This window comes from Primulina tabacum, chromosome 7, assembly GCF_025594145.1.
Source record: "Primulina tabacum isolate GXHZ01 chromosome 7, ASM2559414v2, whole genome shotgun sequence".
In the NCBI taxonomy this organism is placed as follows: domain Eukaryota; kingdom Viridiplantae; phylum Streptophyta; class Magnoliopsida; order Lamiales; family Gesneriaceae; genus Primulina; species Primulina tabacum.
In genome coordinates, this window is record NC_134556.1 from 42041048 (window position 1) to 42068865 (window position 27818).

The window sequence follows — 27818 nt, forward strand, 5'->3', positions numbered from 1 at the left end:
TAGATTTGTGTAATTTGCACACAAGTTTGGGCGTTGATCGATTATTTTGTTCCTTGGGAGTGTATCCAAGTGGAAGATCCATGAACACATCTTCGAGTAGATCTCCATTCAGAAATGCATTGTTAATGTCCAATTGTGCAAGATGCCAATTTTGGCTAGCAGCAAGTGCAAGCAAAACATTGACAGTGGCTAGCTTGGCAACTGAGGAAAAAGTCTCAAAGAAATCAATGCCCTCACATTGATTGTAACCTTTCGCAACTAACCGAGCCTTATACCTATCTATCGAGCCATCAGATTTGTGTTTGATCTTGTATACCCAACGGCAGCCGATGGCTTGTTTGTTTGAAGGAATTGGGACCACAGACCAAGTTTTGTTGGCTTCCATCGCATCAAGTTCCTCACGCATTGCAACTTGCCAATCATTTGACTTGACGGCTTGATGAAAAAATTGAGGGTCCTCTTGAGTGGAAATATTAAGCACAAATTGTTTGTATGTTGGAGACAGTGAGTAATATGATACGTAAGCCTCCAAAGGATACATGGCTGAATGTGAAGTGTCAAAGCCCGTATTTCGTATTCATAATTTTGCTGAATTATTAAAATTTTTCTAAATAAATAATTATCTTGTCTCATTTAATTAAAATAAACATGTAAATAATTTTTAACTTTAAAATAACAGCGGAAGCGAATAATGTTTTCAACCAACAATTTAAAAATAATCCAGCGTAAACATCAATTTAAAATAGTCCAACGTATTAAAACTGAGTTTGAATAATAAAAAGTGCATAAATTAAATCATGAGGTCCTCGGGTTTACTACTGCTGTCCCAAGATCGCTCACTGGTCTCCGCCCGCGGTCCCGACCTCATCAATACCTACAACAATCAAGTCTAGTGAGTCTAAAGACTCAACATGTATATATCGTGAATAACAAGTAAATATATCATAAAATCGTATGTAACGTAAAAATAACGTATCATAAAGTGCATGGTGAAAATCGTATCGTGAATAATTATAACCACGTGCATATCTAAAAATCATACGTAAAGCTTTGCTCAATAGAGCTCTGTCATAACATATCATAATTTTCTGGTAGAGATAATGTTTCTAAGCTAGTGGCCCATAACATAGCGTAAGCGCATGATCAGACTAAACCACAGTATACTGGGCGGTAGAGATCAATCACAGCCCTTGGACTGGACGTCCGTACCCATACATAATCATAAACCGATCGTAAGTCACCGGGCGGAGAGGTCCTCGGTTGCGCCTACCGACTTCCAAACCCATAAGCATAAAGTTGCCACAAGACATATAGCATATATCTCAAAAATAACATTTTATATTTTTATGCACGTAATATAATTATAACCTTATTTTTACCGGATGAGTTGAATCGTTCCCAGGCTTGCTGCGACTTACTACTAATATGTGACACATGAAATAAATCTTAACTTGACAAAATCTTAACAATAGAACCAAAAACGAGACGATTCGGACCAACAACTTGATTTTTAACCATGGCTTCGTACCAACCCGAACCAACATTAAACCGACGTTTAACCATGATTAAAAATACTCCAAACATACTGAAAAATATGCATAATAACTGTAAAACACGAAAATAGGTGAAAGGAATCCAAAAACATAAAACGCTCTTTCGAGAGTCATTTTGGCACCTTTCACCGTAAATTCTCGTACGACCTCTAAACTCAACCAAATCACGAACGGCCAAAAACATGACTTTCCTAACTCACTAAGGTACTGTTCAGTCCAAGGCCATGGGCTAAAAGCCAACCAAGAACTCAAACAAGCACCAAAAACGTGACCCAAAGTTGCTGTCAAACGTGCAGCAGGAGCAGCTTGGGTATTTGAGGTGTAGCTCTGAAATTTTATGACCAAGGGCTTGAACCGCCACCCAAAGACTCTTACCAACATCCTAAGGCATGGCTCAGACCATGGATAAAGGCTAAAAGCCAACCACATCCCAAGCCAACACCAAGGACAAAAGGAACATACCAACCGAGAACTCAATCCTGTGCAATGAGATGTATCGAATTGTTCTATTGTCTTGTGCCATTCCAGTGGCCATTTGATTGACCATGGCTCGATCTAGACATGATGGAGTGTTGTATGAACCATGGCTATGGGCTAGAGGCCAACCACAATCCATTCAAACCCCCAAAACCGAAACACACTCCTACAGATTTCAGAAACTTTAAAACCGAGGGACATGTGCCATGTAAATGTAAGAATCTGATGAAGCCGTGAACCAAAACTTGAAAGGATGATTTGGTCACGCCCTTGACATGTTAAGGTAGGGTTCTAACAATGTCTATGGCCCTTAGGGCAGCCAGGATTCGAACACCCCCTGTAACCAACCAAATAACACAATTTTGACACAACCTGTAACTTGATGAAATTGTTGCAGTCAATACTTCGTTTGTGGGTGTATGGACGTAAACCAATGAACCAATAACACCCTAACACACTCTAAATCATGCCTATAAGTCGCCATGTGTGCCTGGGAACGAAGCAACCCCCTGAAATCATCAAAACTCAGCAACAAAAAAATATCAGCATGGCCGAGAACTTGTGCAGATTTTTCGAGAAATGTAGCTGTCAACAATTCGTTTTGCCTCATGAATCTTGAACATATAAGGTTTTAAAATATTTATAGGACTTGATTGAAGAGAAAAGAAACCATATATACATGCCTAGAATTTGTTTTGACGCAAAACAAATCAATACGACGATTTCTGATATTTTCGAGTATATAGGATGTATATGATGTTAGGGGTGAAGGTATATGATAAAGGAGGTGTTAAAGGGCTATAATACACATTAAGTTGGGGGTTACAAGTCAAAGAGGTGAATGGTTATCAAATTGTTTCTTCCTCTCCTCGAGTTGGCCGATTCTTTTCTTCAACCTGCTGTATATTTTCATTTAATTACCAGGTAATAAGTTGAGGAGAAATGATGTGTATCATAGTATTTGAATTACTATTAATTAGTGATTTAACTATGAGGAATTAAATCCACCTTAAGGGTCATTGAGGATGGTTTGAATGGTTTACTACATCTTTGAATTGTATTGACCAAACTCCATGGTATTTTATGGTTTAAATTTGTATTTTAATTGTTTAAGATTTTAAACCCCCATTATATATATTTTAATGCATTAACCAATTAATTTAGTTTAGAATTTTGCTTAGAATCTTGCATGGCATTCATGACTTCAATTTTAAATATTCCAATGTTATGTTTAAATTTCTTGAATATGTTATACCTAGATTTATTTATCCCCACTTGCTTACATATTTTAATTTAAACTTTAATTAAATATTGAATCTAAGAGAACTTATTTAATTACTTAGTTCCAATTAATTCATTAAATCCCAAAGACATTCTTTTTCTTTAACTTAAATTATTCTTTGACTTAAATTAAATTTAGGAATATTTTTCTTATTATTAATCTTATTATTAATCTTATCTCAAATCTCCAAACTCCGGTCCGGCCTCGCGTATTTATCCTGAAAAGACAATACTAAACATCTAACTTTAAAATAAATAATCATGATTTAAAACTTTATATTTAATTTAAATAATAGAAATTATGCATGGCTTATACGTAATCTGATTTTCGGGTTCTACAACTCTTCCCCCCTTCAAAGAAATTTCGTCCCCGAAATTAAATCTTACCGAATAACTCGGGATATCGACTCTTCATCTCTGGCTCAGCTTCCCATGTAGCTTCCTCCTCCGAATGATTGAGCCACTTGACTTTCACTAGCTTGACCATTTTGTTCCGAAGCTTTTTCTCCTGTCTGTCTAAAATTTGCACTGGTCTTTCCTCATAAGACAAGTTCGGAGTGAGCTGCAACGGCTCAAAATTCAAGACATGCGATGGATTCGCCATATACTTCCTCAACATGGAGACGTGAAACACGTTGTGTACTCCGGCTAGATTCGACGGAAGAGCAACACGATAAGCTAATGTCCCAACTCTGTCGAGGATCTCAAATGGTCCAATGAATCTCGGGCTGATCTTTCCTTTCTTCCCGAACCGCATGACACCTTTCATTGGTGCAATCTTCACGAAAACATGGTCACTAACAGCAAACTCCAGATCTCTCCTCCTCTGATCTACATAACTTTTCTGTCTACTCTGAGCGGTCCTCATCCTGTCACGGATCTTGACTACTACATCAGCAGCCTGCTGCACAATTTCCGGACCCAACTCTGATCTCTCCCCCACTTCATCCCAATGAATAGGAGATCTACACTTGCGACCGTACAGTGCTTCGTATGGAGCCATACCGATAGACGACTGAAAACTGTTGTTATAGGTAAACTCCACCAACGGTAGCTTTGATTCCCAACTCCCAGAGAAATCAAGAACACATGCACGAAGAAGATCCTCCAAAATCTGGATAACTCGCTCGGATTGACCATCTGTCTGTGGATGAAAAGCTGTGCTAAACAACAACTTCGTACCCATAGCTGAGTGTAGACTCTTCCAAAATGATGAAGTGAATCTAGGATCTCGGTCAGACACTATAGAAACGGGAATGCCATGAAGTCTAACGATCTCCCGGATATATAATTCTGCATACTGGATCATGGAGAAAGTAGTCTTAATAGGCAAGAAATGAGCTGATTTCGTAAGACGATCAACAATCACCCATATAGCATTCGACCCTCTGACTGACTTCGGCAGACCGACAACGAAGTCCATGGTGACATTCTCCCACTTCCACTCGGGAATAGGAAGAGGCTTGAGCATACCCGCTGGTCTCTGATGTTCTGCTTTCACTTGCTGACACGTCAGACACTCGGAAACAAATCGTCTGATATCCCTCTTCATCCCTGGCCACCAATATAATAACTGCAAGTCTTTGTACATCTTCGTACTCCCAGGATGAATAGAGTACGACGACATATGGGCCTCAGATAAAATATCCTCTCGAATAGAATCGCTGCTCGGAACCCACATTCTGTCCCGATATCTGACAATACCGTCTCTAACTGTGTACAAGATACTGCCCTTGGCTTCATCTCTCTGTCTCCATTTAGCCAATTGCTCATCTGCTAACTGCCCACTGCGAATACGGTCTAAGAGAGAAGACTGGATCGTCAAAGTAGATAGATGAGGAACTCTACCTCGAGGATATGTCTCTAAATCAAACCTCTGCATCTCAAACTGAAGAGGTCTCGAAACCACCAAATGAGTCATCCCTGCAACTTTCCTGCTCAACGCGTCTGCAACTACATTAGCTTTGCCAGGATGATAGCTAATGTCACAGTCGTAGTCCTTAACTAACTCCAACCAGCGCCTCTGCCGCATATTCAACTCTTTCTGTGTAAAGAAGTATTTGAGACTTTTGTGGTCGGTGAAGATATGACACTTCTCTCCGTACAAATAATTCCTCCAAATCTTCAATGCAAATACTACGGCTGCCAACTCTAGATCATGGGTAGGATAATTCTTCTCATGAGTCTTCAACTGAAGAGAAGCATATGCTATCACCTTCCCATGTTGCATCAATACTGCGCCTAACCCGAGTTTTGAAGCATCGATGTATAGAACAAAATCCCCGGGTCCTGAAGGCATGGCCAATAACGACGCCGAAATAAGAGCTTGCTTCAATGTATCGAAGCTCTTCTGACATTCCTCGCTCCACACATACTTAACATTCTTCTTCGTCAATGATGTGAGTGGAACTGCGATGGAGGAGAATCCGCGAATAAACTTCCGATAGTATCCTGCTAGTCCAAGGAAACTACGGATCTCGGATGCATTTTGAGGCACAACCCAATCTCTGACTGCTGCAACTTTCGTCGGGTCTACCTCGATCCCACTACTAGAAATGACGTGACCTAAGAACGCCACTTTCTCTAACCAGAACTCGCATTTGCTGAACTTCGCGAATAATTTGTGCTTTTGTAAGGTCTGCAGTATTGTGGTCAGATGTCTGCCGTGATCCTCTTGATTCTTTGAGTAGATGAGAATATCATCTATGAATACTATCACGAACTGATCAAGATACGGCTGGAATACGTGATTCATGAGATTCATGAAGATCGCTGGCGCATTCGTTAAACCGAACGGCATCACAAGAAACTCGAAGTGGCCATAACGAATCCTGAAAGCAGTTTTGAGAATTTCGGTGTCTTTCACTCTCAGCTGATGATAACCAGAACGCAGATCAATCTTGGAGAATACCGAAGCTCCCTTCAATTGATCAAATAAATCCTCTATCCTCGGGAGTGGGTATTTGTTCTTCACTGTAACGTTGTTCAACTCCCGGTAATCAATGCAGAGCCTCATAGAACCATCCTTTTTCTTCACAAACAATACTGGTGCGCCCCATGGCGAAAAGCTCGGGCGAATGAACTCCTTGTCAAGAAGTTCCTGAATCTGTTTCTTGAGTTCTGCCATCTCTGTCGGTGCTAATCTGTACGGCGCTTTTGAGATCGGTGCAGTACCAGGCATAAGCTCAATAGAAAATTCCACCTCTCGCACAGGTGGTAATCCAGAGACGTCATCAGGAAAAACGTCTAGAAAATCCCGGACAACTATACATCGGATGCTGACTGTTTGGGCGTCTCGGGAACGGATACAAGTGTAGCTAAAAATGCTCGGCACCCTTTATGAATGAGCTTCCTAGCCTGGACACAAGATATCATACGCGGTAAATTAAAATACCTGTCCGGCTCGAATAAGAATTGTTCCATCCCTAGCGGTCGGACTAGAACAGATCTCTGCTGGAAGTCAATTAAAACTCGGTTCCTCAGTAGCCAGTCCATCCCTAGAATGATATCAAATTCCGGCATCGGCAGAACGATCAGATCCGCATACACAAGATTACCATGAAGTTCCAGGTCTATATCTCGGATCACATTAGTAGCTGTCATCTCCTCTCCAGAAGGCAAAGTTATTGAATATGCTATGTCTAGCCCAATTGATTTGATCTTGAGAGAATTTGCAAAGGTTTCTGAAATGAACGAATGAGTAGCCCCTGAATCTATCAGGGCTTTCGTAGCGGAACCGGCTATAAAGATTCTCCCTGAAAGATTGGAATATTATGCTAAACCCAAGAGTTTTACAAGAACTATGCTTATAGACATGCAAAGGTCAAAGTTTTTCTAACTTAAATTCTCATAAATAACACTGATTAGAGCATGCAATCCTATTATAGATTCCGAGTTCAAAAATATTAATCCAAAACATTAAACTTGAATTACAACTTAAGGATTTATGATACCTGTCATGAGCATCGTCTCCGGGTTAGTCTCCGCAGCATGGAGAGCAAAAACTCTGCCCTGGGTAGGGAGGTTCTTCTGTGGGCAATTCTTCAATATGTGGTCAGTACTACCACATTTGTAACACTTTCCCGAACCATACCTACATGGCCCAGCATGACGACGTGAGCACCTGGCACAGACTGGATACTCCACTGTCCTCGGGACTGCTCGTCCCTGCGGTTGCTGCTGCGGCCCTCTGTTCTTGGGTGGACCGTGGAAAGGTCTCTTATTCTGATGCTGTGACTGAGGAGGACGGTGTGGTGCCTGAAATGGTCGTTTTCCAAGGCGATCGCGCTCAATATCATTCTGGTCTTGCTCTGCCACTAGAGCTCTGGAAACAGCAACATCATAGGTAGTAGGGCCAGCCACCCTAACATCACGGCGTATAATCGGCCGTAGACCATTCAGAAAATGCCTCAATTTAGCTCCAGCATCATTAGCAATTAGGGGTACAAAGTGACATCCCCTCTCGAACTTACGGATGAACTCCGTAACAGTCAAGTCTCCCTGCCTCAGGGTCATGAACTCCGTGGTCAACCTCAAACGCACCTCCTCAGTAAAATATTTAGAATAGAATACCTCTGTGAAGTGCTCCCAGCTCAAAGTAGTCAAATCCAAAGCCACTGATGCTCCTTCCCACCATAGGCGAGCGTCTCCTCCGAATAGGTAGGTCGCACATCGAACCCTATCTCCATCTTCAAGCCCCATAAACTCGAAAATAACCTCAAGGGACTTAATCCAACCCTCGGCTGCCATAGGATCGGATGTCCCTAAGAATTCCTTTGGTCGCATCTTCATGAACCGCTCATAGATAGCCTCCGGTCCCGGCTGTCTGGCTCCCACTGCATTGTTCCCCGCAAACTGTGCGAAGAACTGAGTCATCCCAGCTAGCATCTGGGCATTCATGTCTGGAGAAGGGGGTGGTGGTAGATCTCTCTCATCGTTCTCCCTTTGCCTTTGATCTTCGCCGTTCTCATGACGGAGCTCATCATCACCTCTCGGGCGTCCAACACGGCGTCTAGGAGGCATGCTGTTCCATAATTATAACCCATACGTAATCAACATGCATAATTCCACTATTTTCTTTAAATTTAAGTAAACATTGCATAATCATAATCTTGACATAAAACAGTTCATGCAATCAGGATGTAAAAATATTTCATGCTTTAAAATAAATGCGTAATCGTAAAACTTACAGACCGAAGACGTGACTTCATGAGTTTCTTGCGAGCAGTAGTAGTACAACCCTTTACAAGATCATAGGCTCTGATACCAACTGTCAAAGCCCGTATTTCGTATTCATAATTTTGCTGAATTATTAAAATTTTTCTAAATAAATAATTATCTTGTCTCATTTAATTAAAATAAACATGTAAATAATTTTTAACTTTAAAATAACAGCGGAAGCGAATAATGTTTTCAACCAATAATTTAAAAATAATCCAGCGTAAACATCAATTTAAAATAGTCTAACGTATTAAAACTGAGTTTGAATAATAAAAAGTGCATAAATTAAATCATGAGGTCCTCGGGTTTACTACTGCTGTCCCAAGATCGCTCACTGGTCTCCGCCCACGGTCCCGACCTCATCAATACCTACAACAATCAAGTCTAGTGAGTCTAAAGACTCAACATGTATATATCGTGAATAACAAGTAAATATATCATAAAATCGTATGTAACGTAAAAATAACGTATCGTAAAGTGCATGGTGAAAATCGTATCGTGAATAATTATAACCACGTGCATATCTAAAAATCATACGTAAAGCTTTGCTCAATAGAGCTCTGTCATAACATATCATAATTTTCTGGTAGAGATAATGTTTCTAAGCTAGTGGCCCATAACATAACGTAAGCGCCTGATCAGACTAAACCACAGTATACTGGACGGTGGAGATCAATCACAGCCCTTGGACTGGACGTCCGTACCCATACATAATCATAAACCGGTCGTAAGTCACCGGGCGGAGAGGTCCTCGGTTGCGCCAAACCCATAAGCATAAAGTGGCCACAAGACATATAGCATATATCTCAAAAATAAACATTTTATATTTTTATGCACGTAATATAATTATAACCTTATTTTTACCGGATGAGTTGAATCGTTCCCAGGCTTGCTGCGACTTACTACTAATATGTGACACATGAAATAAATCTTAACTTGACAAAATCTTAACAATAGAACCAAAAACGAGACGATTCGGACCAACAACTTGATTTTTAACCATGGCTTCGTACCAACCCGAACCAACATTAAACCGACGTTTAACCATGATTAAAAATACTCCAAACATACTGAAAAATATGCATAATAACTGTAAAACACGAAAATAGGTGAAAGGAATCCAAAAACATAAAACGCTCTTTCGAGAGTCATTTTGGCACCTTTCACCGTAAATTCTCGTACGACCTCTAAACTCGACCAAATCACGAACGGCCAAAAACATGACTTTCCTAACTCACTAAGGTACTGTCCAGTCCAAGGCCATGGGCTAAAATCCAACCAAGAACTCAAACAAGCACCAAAAACGTGACCCAAAGTTGCTGTCAAACGTGCAGCAGGAGCAGCTTGGGTATTTGAGGTGTAGCTCTGAAATTTTATGACCAAGGGCTTGAACCCCCACCCAAAGACTCTTACCAACATCCTAAGGCATGGCTCAGACCATGGATAAAGGCTAAAATCCAACCACATCCCAAGCCAACACCTAGGACAACAGGAACATACCAACCGAGAACTCAATCCTGTGCAATGAGATGTATCGAAATGTTCTATTGTCTTGTGCCGTTCCAGTGGCCATTTGATTGACCATGGCTCGATCTAGACATGATGGAGTGTTGTATGAACCATGGCTATGGGCTAGAGGCCAACCACAATCCATTCAAACCCCCAAAACCGAAACACACTCCTACAGATTTCAGAAACTTTAAAACCGAGGGACATGTGCCATGTAAATGTAAGAATCTGATGAAGCCGTGAACCAAAACTTGAAAGGATGATTTGGTCACGCCCTTGACATGTTAAGGTAGGGTTATAACCATGTCTATGGCCCTTAGGGCAGCCAGGATTCGAACACCCCCTGTAACCAACCAAATAACACAATTTTGACACAACCTGTAACTTGATGAAATTGTTGCTGTCAATACTTCGTTTGTGGGTGTATGGACGTAAACCAATGAACCAATAACACCCTAACACACTCTAAATCATGCCTATAAGTCGCCATGTGTGCCTGGGAACGAAGCAACCCCCTGAAATCATCAAAACTCAGCAACAAAAAAATATCAGCATGGCCGAGAACTTGTGCAGATTTTTCGAGAAATGTAGCTGTCAACAATTCGTTTTGCCTCATGAATCTTGAACATATAAGGTTTTAAAATATTTATAGGACTTGATTGAAGAGAAAAGAAACCATATATACATGCCTAGAATTTGTTTTGACGCAAAACAAATCAATACGACGAATACGAGCGACGGAACAGAGTTGGTTTCCTTCTTTCTAATTCAGCTGCTGTTGCACGATTTTTAGCTGTTGTTCTTTCTATAATTTCGAAGGTAAGGGAGGGTGTTTGCTAGACAATAGAGATGAGTATTATAGGAGGTGTTAAATGGGTATTTAAGTTCATTTAGTTGAGAGTTACAAGTGAAGGAATAGAATAGGATTTGAATTGTTCTTCCAATTCTCTAGTTGTAGCCGATATTATTTTCTCACCTTGCTGATAATTTACGGCTTCAATAGTTTATTGTTTCTGATATTTTCGAGTATATAGGATGTATATGATGTTAGGGGTGAAGGTGTATGATAAAGGAGGTGTTAAAGGGCTATAATACACATTAAGTTGGGGGTTACAAGTCAAGGAGGTGAATGGTTATCAAATTGTTTCTTCCTCTCCTTGAGTTGGCCGATTCTTTTCTTCAACCTGCTGTATATTTTCATTTAATTACCAGGTAATAAGTTGAGGAGAAATGATGTGTATCATAGTATTTGAATTACTATTAATTAGTGATTTAACTATGAGGAATTAAATTCACCTTGAGGGTCATTGAAGATGGTTTGAATGGTTTACTACATCTTTGAATTGTATTGACCAAACTCCATGGTATTTTATGGTTTAAATTTGTATTTTAATTGTTTAAGATTTTAAACCCCCATTATATATATTTTAATGCATTAACCAATTAATTTAGTTTAGAATTTTGCTTAGAATCTTGCATGTCATTCATGACTTCAATTTTAAATATTCCAATGTTATGTTTAAATTTCTTGAATATGTTATATCTAGATTTATTTATCCCCACTTGCTTACATATTTTAATTTAAACTTTAATTAAATATTGAATCTAAGAGAACTTATTTAATTACTTAGCTCCAATTAATTCATTAAATCCCAAAGATATTCTTTTTCTTTAACTTAAATTATTCTTTGACTTAAATTAAATTTAGGAATATTTTTCTTATTATTAATCTTATTATTAATCTTATCTCAAATCTCCAAACTCCGGTCCGGCCTCGCATATTTATCCTGAAAAGACAATACTAAACATCTAACTTTAAAATAAATAATCATGATTTAAAACTTTATATTTAATTTAAATAATAGAAATTATGCATGGCTTATACGTAATCTGATTTTCGGGTTCTACATGAAGTGTCTTATTGATGCTGCAACATTTGACAATGATAATGCTTTAAGTATGATGGTGGTTTGATCACCCTTGAAGAAGTGTGATTGGGAGCAATGTGAGCTGGTATCTCTGGAGCACTTGACATTGCTGGAGCACTATTGTGTGCTCCATCAACTGGAGCACTATTGTCAGCAACTGGAGATGTATTTGAGTTCGATTCCTCGTGTGGAACGGCTAATGGTACATTGCTGTCCAAACACTCAGTAGTGTCCATGGGTGCTGATGTAGGAATTACCAAGTGAGGAAATGGATCAATGAGATCTTCCTTAGGAGATATAGAAAGAAAAGGGAATATGGATTCATGGAAAATTACATCCCGTGATATAAATGTCTCCTTGCTCTTAATGTCCAATAACTTGTATGCTTTCATGTTTGGAGGATATCCCAAAAAGACACATACACGAGCTCTTGGAAAGAACTTATCACGATGAGCTGATAAGGTGAAAGCAAATGCAAGACAACCAAATACACGAAAGTGTGAATAATCCACGCTTTTCTGATACAGCATCTCATATGGAGATTTGTTGTGTGTCCAAGGAGAAGGTACACGATTTATCAAGTAAGTTGCTGTTAGAATACATTCATTCCAGAAACGAATAGGCACATGAGACTGGAAAAACAAAGAACGAGCAACATTAAGCAAGTGTTGGTGTTTCCTTTCTACTACCGAATTTTGTTGAGGAGTTTGCACGCATGAAAACTGATGTAAAATTCCTTTGGTCTGTAGCAACTCAGTGAACGCTAGCTCTTTAGCATTATCAGTGCGGAAAGCCTTTACTTTCATGGAGAATTGAGTTTCAACCATTTGACAGAATCTAGACACTATACGAGGTGCTTTAGATTTATGTTGCAAAAGGAAAACCCATGTAAACCTTGTACAATCGTCCACTAAAGTCAAGAAATATCTTTGATTATTATATGTAGGAGCATGATATGGCCCCCAAATGTCACAATGAACGAAATCAAAAGGCTTGGAAGACATATTGTGGTGAGAAACAAATGGTAATCTTCTTTGTTTTGCTAATGGACATATAGAACATGGTATATCAGGTACAACAGTATCCTTGCATTTTATTTGGTTTTTCAAATTCTGTACTATTTGCATCGAAGGGTGTCCCAGAAGACAGTGCCAAGTTTGTGAATTAACTTGATTGAAGTGAATCTTTGAGCATGAGTTGTAGCTTTCCAAATTCTCGACTTTCAGAACATAAAGACCTTCTATCCGATTACCCTTGCCAATCATCTTCTTGGTTGTCATTTCCTGAATGAGAAATGAATCATGGTAAAAGTTGATCACAACGTCTGTGTTGGCTATAAATGAGCTGACGGACAGTAGGCTAAATTTGAACTCGGGTATGTAAAGAACATCATATAGAACCAAGGATCCCAATCTAACTTCACCACATAGTTTGACGTCAATGTATTCATGATTTGGCAGGATGACACGTGAATTGTCCACTGATTTAAGGGAAGTGAAGGAACTCGCATTCGAGCAAATATGTCGGGATGCCCCCGAATCCACGATCCAACATGAAGGTGAATGCAACAAATTAGGGATAGAAATCGATAAGCAAGTACCTGAATTAAAGTGATCATTCGAACCATTTTGTCGATCAATTTTCTTGTCCACAGCTGAGAGGTGTTGAACAAACATGGTCATCAGTTGTTCCATCTGATGTTTATCAAATTTCTGTAAGATATTTGAAGAAGAATCATTAAGAGAATCTCGGATTCCAGACGAAGCCAGCTGTCCTGAAACTTGATTTACTGGAGCAGGTGAGTTTCTCTTCACAAATTTGGTTCTGGTTTTGTATCCGGGCGGATAGCCATGGATCTTGTAACATGTATTCACAATGTGGCCAGGAGCATTGCAAGAAGTTCAATATGGTCTGCCTTTCTGGAATTTAATTCTTGCTCTGCTATGTTGCTGCTGTGATTGGGGTTGCTCCCCTTTGAGCGCAAGTGCCAAGTTATTTGTGGGTGTATTGAAGGTAGATTGAATCCCAATAGCCCTTTGTCTCTCCTCTTGTATGACTAAAGCAAAAATTTTGTTGATAGAGGGAAGAGGATCAAGCAGGAGCACTTGACTTCTAATATGGGTAAACGAGTCATTGAGACCCATGAGAAACGTCATGGCGTAATCCATCTGAACATAATTGTCAATGTTCTTGACCCCATTACAATTGCATTTACCACAACTGCAAACCGGACGTAATTGATTTAATTCTTCCCAAATGGCCTTAAGCTTAGTGAAGTAGATACCAACCGGATCTTGATCTTGGCGCAAATTGATCAATTCTCTCCGCAGTTGAAATATTCTTGGAGCATTGCTCTGTTGAAATCGATCCTGCAAATCCTTCCATATATCTTCTGCTGATTCTGCGAACAAGATGCTCGCTGATATCTCCTTGGATACTTGTCAAGGTGAGATCATTTTCTGGTGGTTTATGAATAGATCCATCAATAAACCCCAGCTTGTTCTTAACGGAGAGTGCAATTTTCATTGCTCGACTCCATGACGAAAAATTTTCACTTGTGAGTAACTGTGAAACCAGGAGCTGTCCCGGATTATCAGAATGATGAAGAAAGTAGGGGCTCGATTGGTCATCAACGGCTGATCGCCCCATTTGCAGATTCCATGCCGGGGAAGTTGTGTTTGCCATAGATCCAGATACCGATACTCAGAAGTTCCAATTACGAATTGGAGAATGAAAGGCACCGATTTGTGAGTTTTACACAGAAAGAAAATTCATTAGCCACTATCTCGACGAGAAATTTACCTGCTCTCAATCTTCCTGATTATCTGCTCACCACCGGTGTGTGTAACTGATGTGCGGATAAGCTCTAATACCATATTAGAGGCGAGCATGTACCGAATGGAAGATAAGTTCTATTCTTCATTTTAGAAAAAATAGGGAGGGAGTATTGATAGTCTGTACATCATCTATTTTTATGCATTGAGTAAGGACTAATCATCTAACCAATTACAACTGACTAATAACCGAGAGCTAACTAACTAACTGTTGTGTAAGTCTGATAAATGTCAATAACATATTTTGAAGGGAACTCTGTATCGATCTGGAGTTGCAGTTTTTTCCACATAAGATATTTCTTGGACGTCAATAGGGTTAGTGAAAGACGGAGTCATCATCGTTGAACCAAAGCAATGCTCCTTTACTTGATTATTTTGAAATTCAGTTCTGAAACCTTCTTGAAGCAAAAACTGCATTTGTTGTGCAAATTCACCATTTTGTTCAGCTCATTTCTGCTAGCAGCAATCAGAAACTTAAGACCAAATCCAACTCCAAGATTGAAAGAGGCCTCTTGCCCAATTTCTTCTGTGTAATCAAATGAAATTAATTAGTACTGACTTCCAATCAACAAACGGCTGTTTTAGAAGCTGGGCAGGACCAAGGATGCGCTGACGGGATGGAAAATACAAATAATCATTTCAAACATGTACGCAAACAAAATATTTCAAGTAAATGAAAAATAATAATTTTATGCGTGAGTTTGGCTTCAAAGCTAAACGTGTAAACTGAGGAAAATAAAGAAATTATAGTGAGAATCCATGGACAACATCAAACTTAAATATGCTGTTATGAATTTTGATCAACATTCTACAGTAAAGTTGAAGAAATGAGAAAATAGACTGCTTGGAAAATAGAAAATAAGCGAACAATTAATGACAAAATTCTGCAGAGCTTTGATATAAATTTGTTGGATGTGTGTCGTGTCTTTCTTATTCTTCCTTCCTGTTTTTGTTCAACTCCGCATGTTAAGTTTAGGTTGTATTCCACGATCTCCCCACGATCTTCCATGTTGGATAGTGGCCTTGACTGGTAGCATAGTTCTTCTCCTGGTCCAACTACAATTCTCTTGGGCTTTCATCAGTTGGACTTTTGCTTGTGGGCTTCCAAGTGGACTTCTTGGATTATTTTTTAGGCACAACACATACAATGTCTTCTCTTCGATCTCGAGAAATTTGATTCCATTTTTTATTCCAAATGTCTTTGAAAAAATTAATAACAACAATAAAAATGACGATAAAAATCGAAATACCGATATTTCGTTGATGTCGTGTTTGATTGATTTGATACGATCAATTATTCGATTCAATCTAATTCAATCTAATTGAATGTTTGGTTGTAATTTCGTGCCTTTATAATTTTTTCTAAATATATCAAATTATTAATTATTCGGTTTACAACCAAACAAATAATTTAATTAAAAATGTTTATTTTTTGTTAATTATTGAAAAATAACAAAGTTGTAATTTATCGTCTAAACCATAAACCCATTTCATATATTATTACTTCTTGTAAGTGATAATTTTTATTATTATTTCATTGCCCAAAATTTTCTAACATTAAAACATAATATATGTGTATATGTGTGGGTGACATTTTATTTTTGTTTTTATTCAGGAGGCTAGAAATCCCCAATTTAAATCCGAATTTGCGTCCACACCCGACCCAATCTAGAGTAGACAAAGGAAAGTTTACCTTAATTACACCACTAATTAAAGTTAAAGAAAGGAAACAAGCCTTCCTGACTAAGGCACACCTTCACTCACCCACCCACGGCAGAGTTAACTTTTTTATTGGCGAACGACGCTACCCCCACTTCAAAATCCAACCTTTACACATCCCAGTAGTTATCCGACCTTTCGTCCGCAGCCCTTCATTTCATCCTGTTTATTTGATATTTCGGATCTTCAACAGCGCAGTATCAACATTCATATTGATTGCTATAGTCTGTGAAATGGCGCTGAGCACAAGAATTGATGAGTTGTTGAATCTTGATTCTTTGAGAAAGAGCTTGGTTCGCCAAGAAGACACCATTATCTTTTATCTGATCGAGAGAGCGAAATATCCCAGAAATTCGGCCCTGTACGAGGACAAGTGCGTTCCCGAATCATCGGATTCTTTGTTCGATTTCTTTCTCAAAGAATCCGAAGCTCTTCAGGCCAAGGTATGCTTTTCTTTTTATCTTTTCATTTCATTTTCCCCCCCAAATTTAATGGAATTGATCTGGCTTATTGTCATAAAATAAAAATGTGCCGACAAAATGCTGACGATGGTTACAATACGAATGTTTAACATCTTAAACTGATTCTTATTAAAAAGAAGAAGAAGAAGTTAGTTCGAAATACTCATTGGATAATAATATAAACAAGAATAATAGTGATGTATTGATTTATCTAATATATATGGCTATGGCTTGGTTGATTTTCATTTTCTGGCGCTGGTGATGAATGCTGCATACGAACCAGCTTTTTTAGTTCTCTTCAAATATGCCAAGCTCAAATTTATGAAAGATCTGTCCTTGATTATGTGATCAACTTGGATTTCTTTAAGCTTCACTGAATTTTTGTTTTAAATTGGATCGTGGTTATTAAAAATACACCTGTGTGTCCCTAAACTTAAGCCATATCTTGGCCTAATGCACATATCTTGAATGAGGCGTGTGCCTTGAGCTTACAGGGTGCACGTTGGTGCGCCTCAACGGCCAAGGCAGGTTTGAAATGCACCTTGAATGAAAAGATTGTGCACTTTTAAGTTTTAAATTCAATATATTATAATAGTCATTCACGTCTGCTTGGATTTTTTTTTCCCGATGGTTTGTAATCTTGATACATCTGTATTTCAAAATAGCGTTGCTCAGTGTGCTTCACTGAAGACGCACACTGCAATTTGTGCCATGATCCTCTTCTCCAGGGCGCCTTAGTTTGTGTTGTGTCTTCATTAAATATGGTTGGCATTATGTTAAATAAAATTGGAGTTTTAAACGAATGTAGTTATGTATTCTGTATAAAGCTATGAAATGGGAATTGTTTATTTATAAATTTTAATTACTATGATTTTATAATATCATTAAAAGAAGAATCGTGTTAATAGAGATTTTGTTGATGTTTTTAATGGCCATAAGAAATATAAAACGTGCATTTCCAAGACTACCTAGAGTCTTGGTCTCAGTATTTTCTTATATATCAAAGTGAATCCCGTGGATTTCGAATCATTAGCCCAAATGAATGATGTATTATCATGATGAGAAGTTTACAAGGTGAAATCTTCGTCTGATTTGTCCACAGGCTGGTCGTTACACATCTCCAGAAGAGAACGCCTTTTTCCCAGACAAGTTACCAGCTCCTTTACTGCAAACTCTCAACTCTTCTACACCGGTAAAAATGGAAGAGTTACTGAAGTCTTGAGATCCTTTAGCAATTTTACCAGTATTATATTTCAGTTTCTATTCTTTCTTTATCAGCGATACATTCTTTTTCAGATCTTGCATCCTTCAGCTGCTTCCATTAACGTGAATGACAAAATATCAGATTTTTACCTCAAGAAATTGCTTCCTTTGATCACGAGTGACGGAGATGATGGGAACTATGCTGCCACTGCAGCCAGTGATTTAGATTGTTTGCAGGTAAAATAAGCTAGTAAACAATTTTTTACCCACACGGTGAATGTCGGACGATAGAATGAAAGCTGAGTTTAAATCTAAAAGACTGACCTGGTGGAAGAGCTTAATCTTTCTATAATTTCTTTAGAAATATATCAGGATAGTAAAGTTCATGTTTCCAGGCACTTTCAAGAAGGATTCACTTGGGAAAGTTTGTAGCCGAGGTTAAATTCAGAGATGCCCCAGGAGACTATACGCCAGCTATAGATGCTAAGGTAAATACACAATTCACTTATATTTCAAAATAATAAACCGCCAGGAAGCAGTACCCCATCATATACAACTCGAATTCTAGCAGAACAAAGAAGCTTTAATGGAGTTATTAACTTTTCCAACTGTGGAAGAGGCGATCAAGAAAAGGGTGGCAAAAAAAGCATTGTTATTCGGTCAAGATGTGGATCTCCAAGAAAATGACACCAACGGCAAGTACAAGGTCAATCCGTCTGTTGTTTCTCGGTTATATGAAGAATGGGTGATGCCATTAACAAAATTTGTTGAAGTTGAATACCTTCTTCGTCGTCTCGAGTAAAGGTTTCAAATATTTGTAACATACCACAATCTTCAAACGATCTATGAAGCCTTCTTACATATTTATGAATTTAAGAGATTTTTGGAATAAATACTAACGTCAATGTGTACGTAACATTTCACACACTCTGCCTAATGCATTAATGATGTTTATTAGGATGTAATTTGGTGCTCCTGCTCCCTTGACCTTCAATGTAGGCACTCCAGATTTTTATTCTTAAAAAAAATATTATGTTTCGTTTTGTATTTAGTGCGTGTACGATCTTAAAATTCGTTTCAAAATCTACATTATCTATAATGAAACATAATTTAACTAAAAGAAAATAATATTTTAAATGAATCTAATTAGGCGCAAATTTTGCTCGTGTGGATGCTTTTACAGGTTTAAATATAAGCAATTATCAACATTCGTTTAAATCACTATTGACTTATTTATTTAGAAAAGAATAAAATATGAAAATACTTGATATATTTAAATATCTTGTTTTAGTAACACTATTTCTATGGTAAAATATTTATTTATTTGTTATTTAGTTAATTAAGTGGTTATTCTGTTGCAACATTCTTTCTGTCTGCATATCTTAATCACATATTGATGATCCAAAAATTATAACCAATTTTGGAAGGCTAGGGACACAAGAGAGAGGCACGTGCAAAAAAAGACATGAAAGAGACAACAACTCTAATAAATTAAGATGCAGATGCGAATCGGGAATATATAATTATGCGACCCATAATCTCTTAATCTACCATGAAACACATTGACATAAAGAATTCCCAGATGGTGACAAGCCAGATCCTATGTTGTCTTCAAACAACTGAATTATCGTAATCATAGTGAAAATCAGAACACCAAATCTTGGAAAAAAAGGAAATAAAAATAGTAATAAAAAGAAGGAATCCAATTATTCCCCTGTCAGTGGCAGGCGCACACGTTCGCTTTGTCTTTTTGTTTTCCCCCATTGAAAGCTAAGTCTAGTCTTGAGAATCACAGAGCAAACAACAGACGCAGGGTAAGTGTGAGTGTGAAGAAATGTTCCATATGGAAAGATTTCAAGTGTTCCTTGCAGCTCCAGCAAAACCCACAGTTACTGTTGTTCTTGTCTCACTTTCTTGAATGTAAAGAATAACGCTCCATTTGTAAGCTGAAACGTATTATATATATTTATGTACAGGTGCCTCTGAGTCTTGTTTTCAAGATTTTATCACCTGGGTTCTTGACGTTTCAAGTGTAAATGTGGTTGATATTCCAGTACTTATAGGGTTGTCTTGGTAGTTTTTGGGCCACCACCAAGACTCTCCAGATCTTGGCGATTGAATGGCGCTTCTCCGCAAATTTTTCTATCGGAAGCCGCCGGAAGGGCTTCTGGAGATCTCAGAAAGGGTTTTTGGTGCGTTTTAAGTTGCTTGTTTTGATGAAGTTCAGTTCTTTACAAGTTTGAAAAAATAAAATAGTTTTATTCAAAATATGGCTGCATTTTGAATGTTTCTATGTGTTACATTGTTTCGTATTATGATGATTTAGATTGATGCTGAAGAAAAAATTCCATATACAGATGTCGAATGAACTGACAGTAGTTCTCCATTTCAAAAAGAAAATTGTAGTCGGGGTGGAGTTAAAAAAAAAATTTATTTAACCATTTCATGATTTCTCAGTAGACTACAAAATGCTATATCAAGCCAAAAGTTAGAATGACTTTTAGTTAAATGATTTCTCTTCCCAGAGGATTGATCAAACTAGAATGAGTGTGGCTCTGCCACTGCCAGATATTTAAACTTGTAATGAAAAATTCATGCAGAAACACATTTCATGATTTTGTAGTATTTGATTGCTGTTTTACCACCAATGGCTCGGAGGATGATGGGTACAACGTCTATATTGGACATATAGTGGATCGACTCTGCGAATATTTCCCCGAGGCTTCAATCATGGTTTTTAATTTTGGAGAGGGAGATCAACAAACCCAGGTCACTGATTTGTTATCCAAGTATAATATGACAGTAATAGACTATCCTCGACAGTATGAAAATTGCCCGTTGCTCACCGTGGAAATGATCCATCACTTTTTGAGATCAAGTGAAAGTTGGCTCTCCCTTGGGCAGAGGAATCTACTTTTGTTGCATTGTCAGATGGATGCACTGCCGGTTATGGCTTTCACGCTTGCTGCCCTCTTGATTTATAGGAAGCAATACGCTGGGGAACAGAAAACTTTAGATATGATGTACAAGCAAGCACCTCGAGAAATTTTGCGTTTGTTGTCTCCTCTGAATCCACTACCTTCACAGTTGAGGTACCTACAATATGTCTCGAGAAGGAACACGGGTTCCCAGTGGCCTCCCTTGGACGGGGCATTGACATTGGATCGTGTCATTCTTAGATGCATTCCTGATATGCACAGAGAAGGGGGTTGTCGTCCCATCATTAGGATATACGGACATGATCCTTTGATGGTCGTGGATCGGACAACAAAGGTGCTTTTCTCTATGCCCCAAACAAACAAAGCAGTGCGACAATTGAAGATGGTAATGTTCAATTCAGGCTTGCTTTTGTCGCATAAAATCATGTTTTGATTCTGGAATTTGTAGACAGGTCCCATATAATCATGGTTTGATTCTGGAATTTGTAGACAGGGGACCAAGTTTGGGCATATTGAAACAAATTTGGGGGAAGAAACTTTATTCTTGACAACTTCGAATAAAATTTATAGTCTCAAGGGGAATGAACTCCCCTTCTTTGCCCCTCTTTTTGATTCACCTTTGCTTATACTTTTCAAGCTTTGCAATGCTAAAATAAAAAAAATAAATTGTTCTTCATCCTCTTCATCGAAACAAGAAAATATATATATATATATATATATATATATATATATATATATATCTCTTATTTATTTATTTTGTTTAAATTGATTCAAACTTTGTCACAGGCAGATTGTGAAGTTAAAATTGATATCCACTGTCATGTACAAGGTGATGTTGTGCTCGAATGTATCACACTGGATGATAACGTAAAACTTGAAAACATGATGTTTCGGGTGATGTTCAATACGGCATTCATAGGATCGAACGTATTGATCCTTACACCTGACGAGATTGATACACCGTGGAATGTTAAGGATCAATTTCCCGAGGACTTCAGAGCAGAGGTAAGCATCACTACTTTGTTCAAGTATGATCTGCTGCAGCAACTTGACTACTATTTGAGGTGTGAAATTTTTTTGTGGTTGGATTGAAGGTACTTTTCTCAGAGATGAATTCCTTATCTTCACTTGTTGGGCTCGATTTGCCTGGTATTGAGTATGAAGATCTTCCCGTCGAAGCTTTTGTTGAAGTTCATGATGCATTAAATAATTCGGATCTGCTTGTTCCTAATAGTGTTCAGAAGGACAAATTTTCAGGTGATGCTCATGATGATAGAGGATTTCTCAAAGAAAGTCCTTCAATGGTGGTTATAGAGACTCCAAAATCTGAAGTACTTGAAAATGAAACCATGATTTCTAGACAAATTGCAATAAATGAAACATCATTCGACCTTTTCAAAATCATCCCTTGATAAGAGTTTGAAGACAAGTGAGATTGAGAAAAGAGAACTGCAGGTTGTTGTTCAAAGGCCTGCTAAATGTAAAGTAATATCACAGCGAGCTTCTCCAACTTCAATCTCAAGTCCAGCTTTATATTCAAATTCTTTTCAATGTGCTCCTATAGCCATCTCAAGATACCATGGTGCACCTTCTGCACTTGGGATTACAGCACTCCTTCATGATCATGCAGAGTTCAATAAAGAAGCCTCTTATTCTTCCAAACCCTCAGCGCCAGAGCAAACTATCTTAGGAAAGCAATCTAATAACTCTGAAACAAGAGAAGATTTTACTCCTCTTCCTCCTCAACTGCCACCACCACCACCACCACCTCCACTTTTTCGATCAACAAGATCACTACATCCACCAGTATCGCCATCAGTGCCACAGTTACCACCATCACTATTATCCTTAGAAGTGCCACCAGTTTCACCTCCACCTCTCTCTTCACCTTCATTACCTGCTACTTGTCAAATACATCACTCAAAATCATCAGGTATTCACTCTAGTCTACCATCATCATCATTGTTTCTTCAATTAAGACAAGAGTCTCCGCCACTACAATCATTGGTAAGGGTATCAGTACCACCACCTCCGCCTTCACCACCACCATCTCAATCCAAGTCTTACTTATCTGTTCCAGTACTGCCAAGAATCCAATTTGGCCTTGATTGTAAAATGTCAGCTCACATTAGACAGCAGTTGCCAATGCCTCATCTACCACCTCCTCCCCCACTTTGTACTGCCTACGATACATCTTTCTCTTCCAGTGGAAAATCATTTTCTCCAACCCCAGTCTCTTCTCCGTCTTGCTTCTCGGAGATGGCTTCTACTCCTCGTATTGACCAATCTCAGGTTGTTTTTCCCACCAATCTTCCACGTCCTTTGACGCCCAATTCTTATTCCGGAAACCAATCATCAGGTCCCCCTCCACACTCATCCTCCGTAAAAAAGGGACTTCCGTCTTTTCAAAGTACATCTTCAGCTTCTCCTCCACCTCCTCCTCCTCCTCCGCCACCTTTCTTAGGAAAAGCTAAATCACCGTCTCTATTATCTTTTCCTCTGCCTCCCCCTCCCTCAGCAACAAGTACATCTACCTCTCCAAAGATCTTGCAGCCAGTTGCTCCTCCTCCCTCTTGTATCAAAGAAACAGCTTCACTCCCCTCTATTCGGGACTTGTCATTAGCTTCCCCTGTTTCCACTCCAGCATTGCCTTCCTCAATTGGCCCAACAATTCATAATCTATCTATCATCGTTCCTTCTCCAACAGCTTTATTACCTGGGGATTCTGCCTCGATCTCTTGTCAAGATTCCTCAGTTGTTCCAGAAAAGTTATCAGTAGTTCATCCCACCCTCCCTACACCCCCTCCGCCTCCATGTTCACGTTTGGCCACTGTTTCTAGTGGTAGTTTTACAGCTCCACCATCACCAACTCCTCAAAGTTCTGGTCAGAAGGAAGCCTCAGTTATAAATTGTCAAACTGTTCCACCTCCCCCTGCCCCACTTCCCAATGGATTATCAAAATCTGGCACTACTCCTTTGCAGTCTCGTTCTTCAGTATGCGGTGGAAACATTCCAACAGCTCCTGTGGGTGTAAAGGGGAAGTTTCAATTGCGGGCGAGTGGAAGAGTTCATAATCTAGCCAAAAAGACATCACTGAAACCATATCATTGGTTGAAGCTAACAAGGGCTATGTATGGAAGCATCTGGGCTGAGGCTCAAAAACCTGAGGAGGCTTCAAAGTATGTATCATATAGTCTTCGTTACTCATTTGTGATTATATATATTGATCAACCTCCCAGATATCACAATGTAAAAGGTGCAATCGGTAACTTTGTAGTCTTCTCTTATATCATCCATCCTAGAGCTCCTGAAATAGACATGTCCGAACTCGAGAGCCTTTTTTCAGCCACTGTATCAAATTCAGATCTTGGAGGCGCAATTGGGAAAACAAGTGGGCGTGCCTCAGGTCTCAAATCTGAGAAAGTCCATCTGGTAAAGTGGCTAATTTTTATTTTTATTCATTTGGTTTCTTTTCTGTTTTGTTTATATTTCATCTGAGTATTTATTTCATTAGCGTTGATGCATTTCCTTGAATTTTTCTTTCCACTTTTGAGACAAGTTGTAGTTTTTTTATCATCCTAATTTCTAGAACATATGTTTTTCTTCCAGATCGAGCTACGAAGGGCATACAATTGTGAAATTATGCTGACAAAAGTCAAGGTTCCGCTGTCCGATTTAATGGTCGGTCTACAATGTGTGTTTGGATACTAGAAGTTTTTCACATCCCACACATATACCCCCAAATTTATACAGCATTCCCTTAACTACTTCCGCCGCCAAAATTCAACAATAATGTTTGCATGAATTGGCTGTTTTTCTTAAAAAAATTGTGCCAACGGTGTCTGTGGGCACCAGGGAAGGTTTACTTTGAAAAAGATTAACACGCAGACAGCATAATGGATTTGGTGCAAGAGAAGATTTTCACGTGATAATGATCTTATTAATGGCCTTGTGTGTTGCTTTGTTATTTTCTTCGACAGAACTCGATCCTTGCTTTAGATGATTCGAAGCTGGACATCGATCAGGTAGATAATCTCATAAAGTTTTGTCCAACCAAAGAAGAAATGGAACTTCTTAAGGTATCACTTTGTTCCCAAACTTTTCAAATTGCGGCCATCTTCCCGGGCATCTTGTAACCATATCTATCCACTTTCAGAATTACAGGGGCAACCAGGAGAACCTTGGAAAGTGTGAACAGGTGGGCATTTATTTTCTTTCTTTCTTTTCGTTCGTTGTTCATTTCATTAATTTATTTTGTATCCAGTGTATTTCTTTCATCAAACCAACTCTTTCTGATATGGTCTTCTACCTGCAGTTTTTCTTGGAGCTGATGAAAGTTCCTCGCGCAGAATCGAAGTTAAGAATCTTCTCATTTAAAATTCAATTTCATTCCCAGGTCAGAAGAAAGTGCAATTCCTTACATCCTATATCTATCTCATCTCCTTAATTGTGGCCCATTGAAATATGTAATTTTCTCCTGGAACTTATATTTCTCTTCTCCATTTACTCAGGTTTCAGACTTGAGAAATAGTTTGAATATTGTGAACTCTGCATCTGGAGAGGTTAGTAACTTTGTTCCTCTGTTTCCTTTTGTCTGGTGTAAGTAATAGGCCCCCTGATGATGGTTTTCATCAGGTTAGAAATTCTGTGAAATTGAAAAGAATTATGCAAACTATCCTTTCACTGGGCAATGCTTTAAATCATGGAACTGCAAGGGGTGAGTAGAAACTTTTCATTTATTTATTTTCAATTTCGAATTGTCGTAATGCTAATTCATTTTGCTTATGAAAAATCTTTCAATGTGTTTCGTCTTTATTTACTTTTTAACTATTCATTTGACGTTGGAAAATGGTTCTTTTTCGTTTCATCCGCGGCTAAAATCAAATGGAATAATTATTCATACAGGTTCTGCTGTTGGGTTTCGCCTCGATAGCCTTATGAAACTTACTGAAACACGCTCAATAAACAAGAAGCTGACCCTGATGCACTATCTCTGCAAGGTATAAATTTTATTCGTGGGCCGATGCTTACCTTTTGCTTTTGAGTTTCCTTACCGGTTTTGTAGTGACAATTGCCATAGGTATATACTAAATTTTATTAACCTACATTAACCTGTGTCAACTTGGAGGTGCTTGCTGAAAAGTTGCCAGAAGTAATAGATTTTCAGAAAGATCTAGTGAGTTTAGAGGCTGCGACAAAGGTGTGCGTTCTTTTCACATTTGTTTTAATGCCTCTAGAATCTTTTCATATTTACATGATAAACAATCTGTTTGAAGCAGATTCAGTTGAAGTATTTGGCAGAGGAAATGCAAGCTATCAGCAAAGGGCTCGAAAAAGTTGCACAAGAACTGAGTGCTTCTGAAAATGATGGCCTTGTTTCGAAGAACTTTTACGAGGTACTTAACATATTGATATTTTTTCATCGTCATTCTTGTAAGTTATTTAATTTTGCTGCATTAACTGAATTTCCGTGATCAATGTTTAGACACTAAAAGACTTTCTCGAATTCGGTGAAGCTGAAGTTAGATCTCTGGCTTCACTTTATTCTGGAGTGGTAAAGCATCTGATTAATTATCTCCTGTTGTCTCGTGCACTGTATAAATCTCTTGTAACTAATGAAGTTTAGCCTTATTCAGGGGAAGAATGCAGATGCCCTGGCCTTTTATTTCGGGGAAGACCCGGGTCGTTGCCCATTTGAACAAGGTGATACTGTTGTGCTGCTGCTATATTGTTTCTTCTTCCACATTACCGTCGTGGTTCCAAGATATAAGATTTCTTGATATTGCTTTAGGGTGATTGATCTTTATTATTTACTTCAGAAACAATCATCTTCTCTATTGTACAAGTAAATATCCTTTTTATTGATGTTTGACTCGCGCTGTAAAAAGATTTTTTCAGATATGCCGTTTGATTATTTTTTTCCCAACTAAATTGACGTTTCTAATCTCTCTCTTTAACTGATTTTTATATTGTTCCCCTCGCATGCATATTTTTCCCTTAACCAAACATATGATCTCTTTCAATGGGATGTTCATGCAGTTGTCTCAACTTTGCTTAATTTTGTGAGAATGTTTGTACGTTCTCACAACGAAAACTGCAAGCAACTGGAATACGAAAAGAAAAAAGCCCTGAAAGAAGCAGAAACCAACAAGGACAAATCAATTTCCTTCACCAGACCCGAGTCTGAAACCATGAACTTAAACACTTGACACGATCTCTCAGCAGTGAATTCAAAGTCTTGAACGGCGCCTCTTGGAATCATACCAGAAGCCCTTCAGACAGATTGGAGAGTTTTCGTATGGTAGCACAAGAATCTCATTTGAGTTTGCCTGTATTAGCAGAGCATCATTCTGTAGAATATTTCTCTTGACAACTCCGGATGCCGCAAGATAGAGCTATGCTGAATGATGGTTTTTAGATGATACAATTCATTAAAACTTGAGACCGCAAATCGAACCCTCCCGACATGCTTTTTTATATCCAATCTTGGTGTTTAGTAAGCTATATTGCTGATGTATATATTGTGTGGCAGTAAGTAAAATGGTTCTCGTTTTTGTAATGTACATTTGTAGTTTTAGGAATGTAAAACATTGTTATGTGAGATCTGCTAATAGCGTTGTCCAAACAGAAAATACGACGTTGGTTGTGTCAAAATATAGTTCATTGATCCAAAATTCTGCAAATGTTGATATAA

At 38.5% G+C, this 27818-nt stretch overlaps 3 protein-coding genes across 3 annotated transcripts; 2 read left to right on the plus strand and 1 right to left on the minus strand.

Moving 5' to 3' along the window:
• Window positions 1-13869: 13869 nt before the first annotated feature.
• LOC142550814 (uncharacterized) lies at window positions 13870-14653 on the minus strand. Its single transcript, XM_075659864.1, has 2 exons — window positions 14253-14653; window positions 13870-14188 (listed from the first exon to the last, which is right to left on the minus strand). Exons 1-2 carry the CDS (start codon window positions 14651-14653, stop codon window positions 13870-13872), a joined length of 720 nt encoding a protein of 239 aa, XP_075515979.1.
• A 1955-nt stretch (window positions 14654-16608) lies between these two features.
• Window positions 16609-19236, plus strand: LOC142552313 (chorismate mutase 2-like). The gene is made up of 5 exons (XM_075662048.1): window positions 16609-16964; window positions 18085-18174; window positions 18279-18422; window positions 18581-18673; window positions 18757-19236. The coding sequence occupies exons 1-5, from the start codon at window positions 16755-16757 to the stop codon at window positions 18985-18987; spliced, it is 768 nt and encodes a 255-aa protein (XP_075518163.1). The 5' UTR covers window positions 16609-16754; the 3' UTR covers window positions 18988-19236.
• Window positions 19237-19902: 666 nt separating this feature from the next.
• On the plus strand, window positions 19903-27814 carry LOC142552314 (formin-like protein 18). Its single transcript, XM_075662049.1, is given in 18 exon segments — window positions 19903-20377; window positions 20809-21509; window positions 21911-22129; window positions 22219-22516; window positions 22518-24303; window positions 24427-24556; window positions 24734-24805; window positions 25105-25203; window positions 25281-25322; window positions 25440-25520; window positions 25636-25686; window positions 25760-25841; window positions 26030-26124; window positions 26253-26324; window positions 26404-26520; window positions 26610-26678; window positions 26761-26827; window positions 27164-27814. Coding segments are annotated over 18 exon segments (4224 nt in total). The 5' UTR covers window positions 19903-20304; the 3' UTR covers window positions 27334-27814.
• The last annotated feature ends 4 nt before the right edge of the window (window positions 27815-27818 follow it).

What these genes read in the sequence shown, in the direction of transcription:
- LOC142550814 (XM_075659864.1), bottom strand. Translation starts at nt 14,653, where the DNA reads ATGGCAAACACAACTTCCCCGGCATGGAATCTGCAAATGGGGCGATCA. An exon ending in CCAAGATCAAGATCCGGTTG is followed by an intron (nt 14,189 to 14,252) that starts GTATCTACTTCA and finishes TCCGGTTTGCAG; the next exon opens with TTGTGGTAAATGCAATTGTA.
- LOC142552313 (XM_075662048.1), top strand. Translation starts at nt 16,755, where the DNA reads ATGGCGCTGAGCACAAGAATTGATGAGTTGTTGAATCTTGATTCTTTG. An exon ending in CCGAAGCTCTTCAGGCCAAG is followed by an intron (nt 16,965 to 18,084) that starts GTATGCTTTTCT and finishes ATTTGTCCACAG; the next exon opens with GCTGGTCGTTACACATCTCC. An exon ending in CTCTCAACTCTTCTACACCG is followed by an intron (nt 18,175 to 18,278) that starts GTAAAAATGGAA and finishes ATTCTTTTTCAG; the next exon opens with ATCTTGCATCCTTCAGCTGC.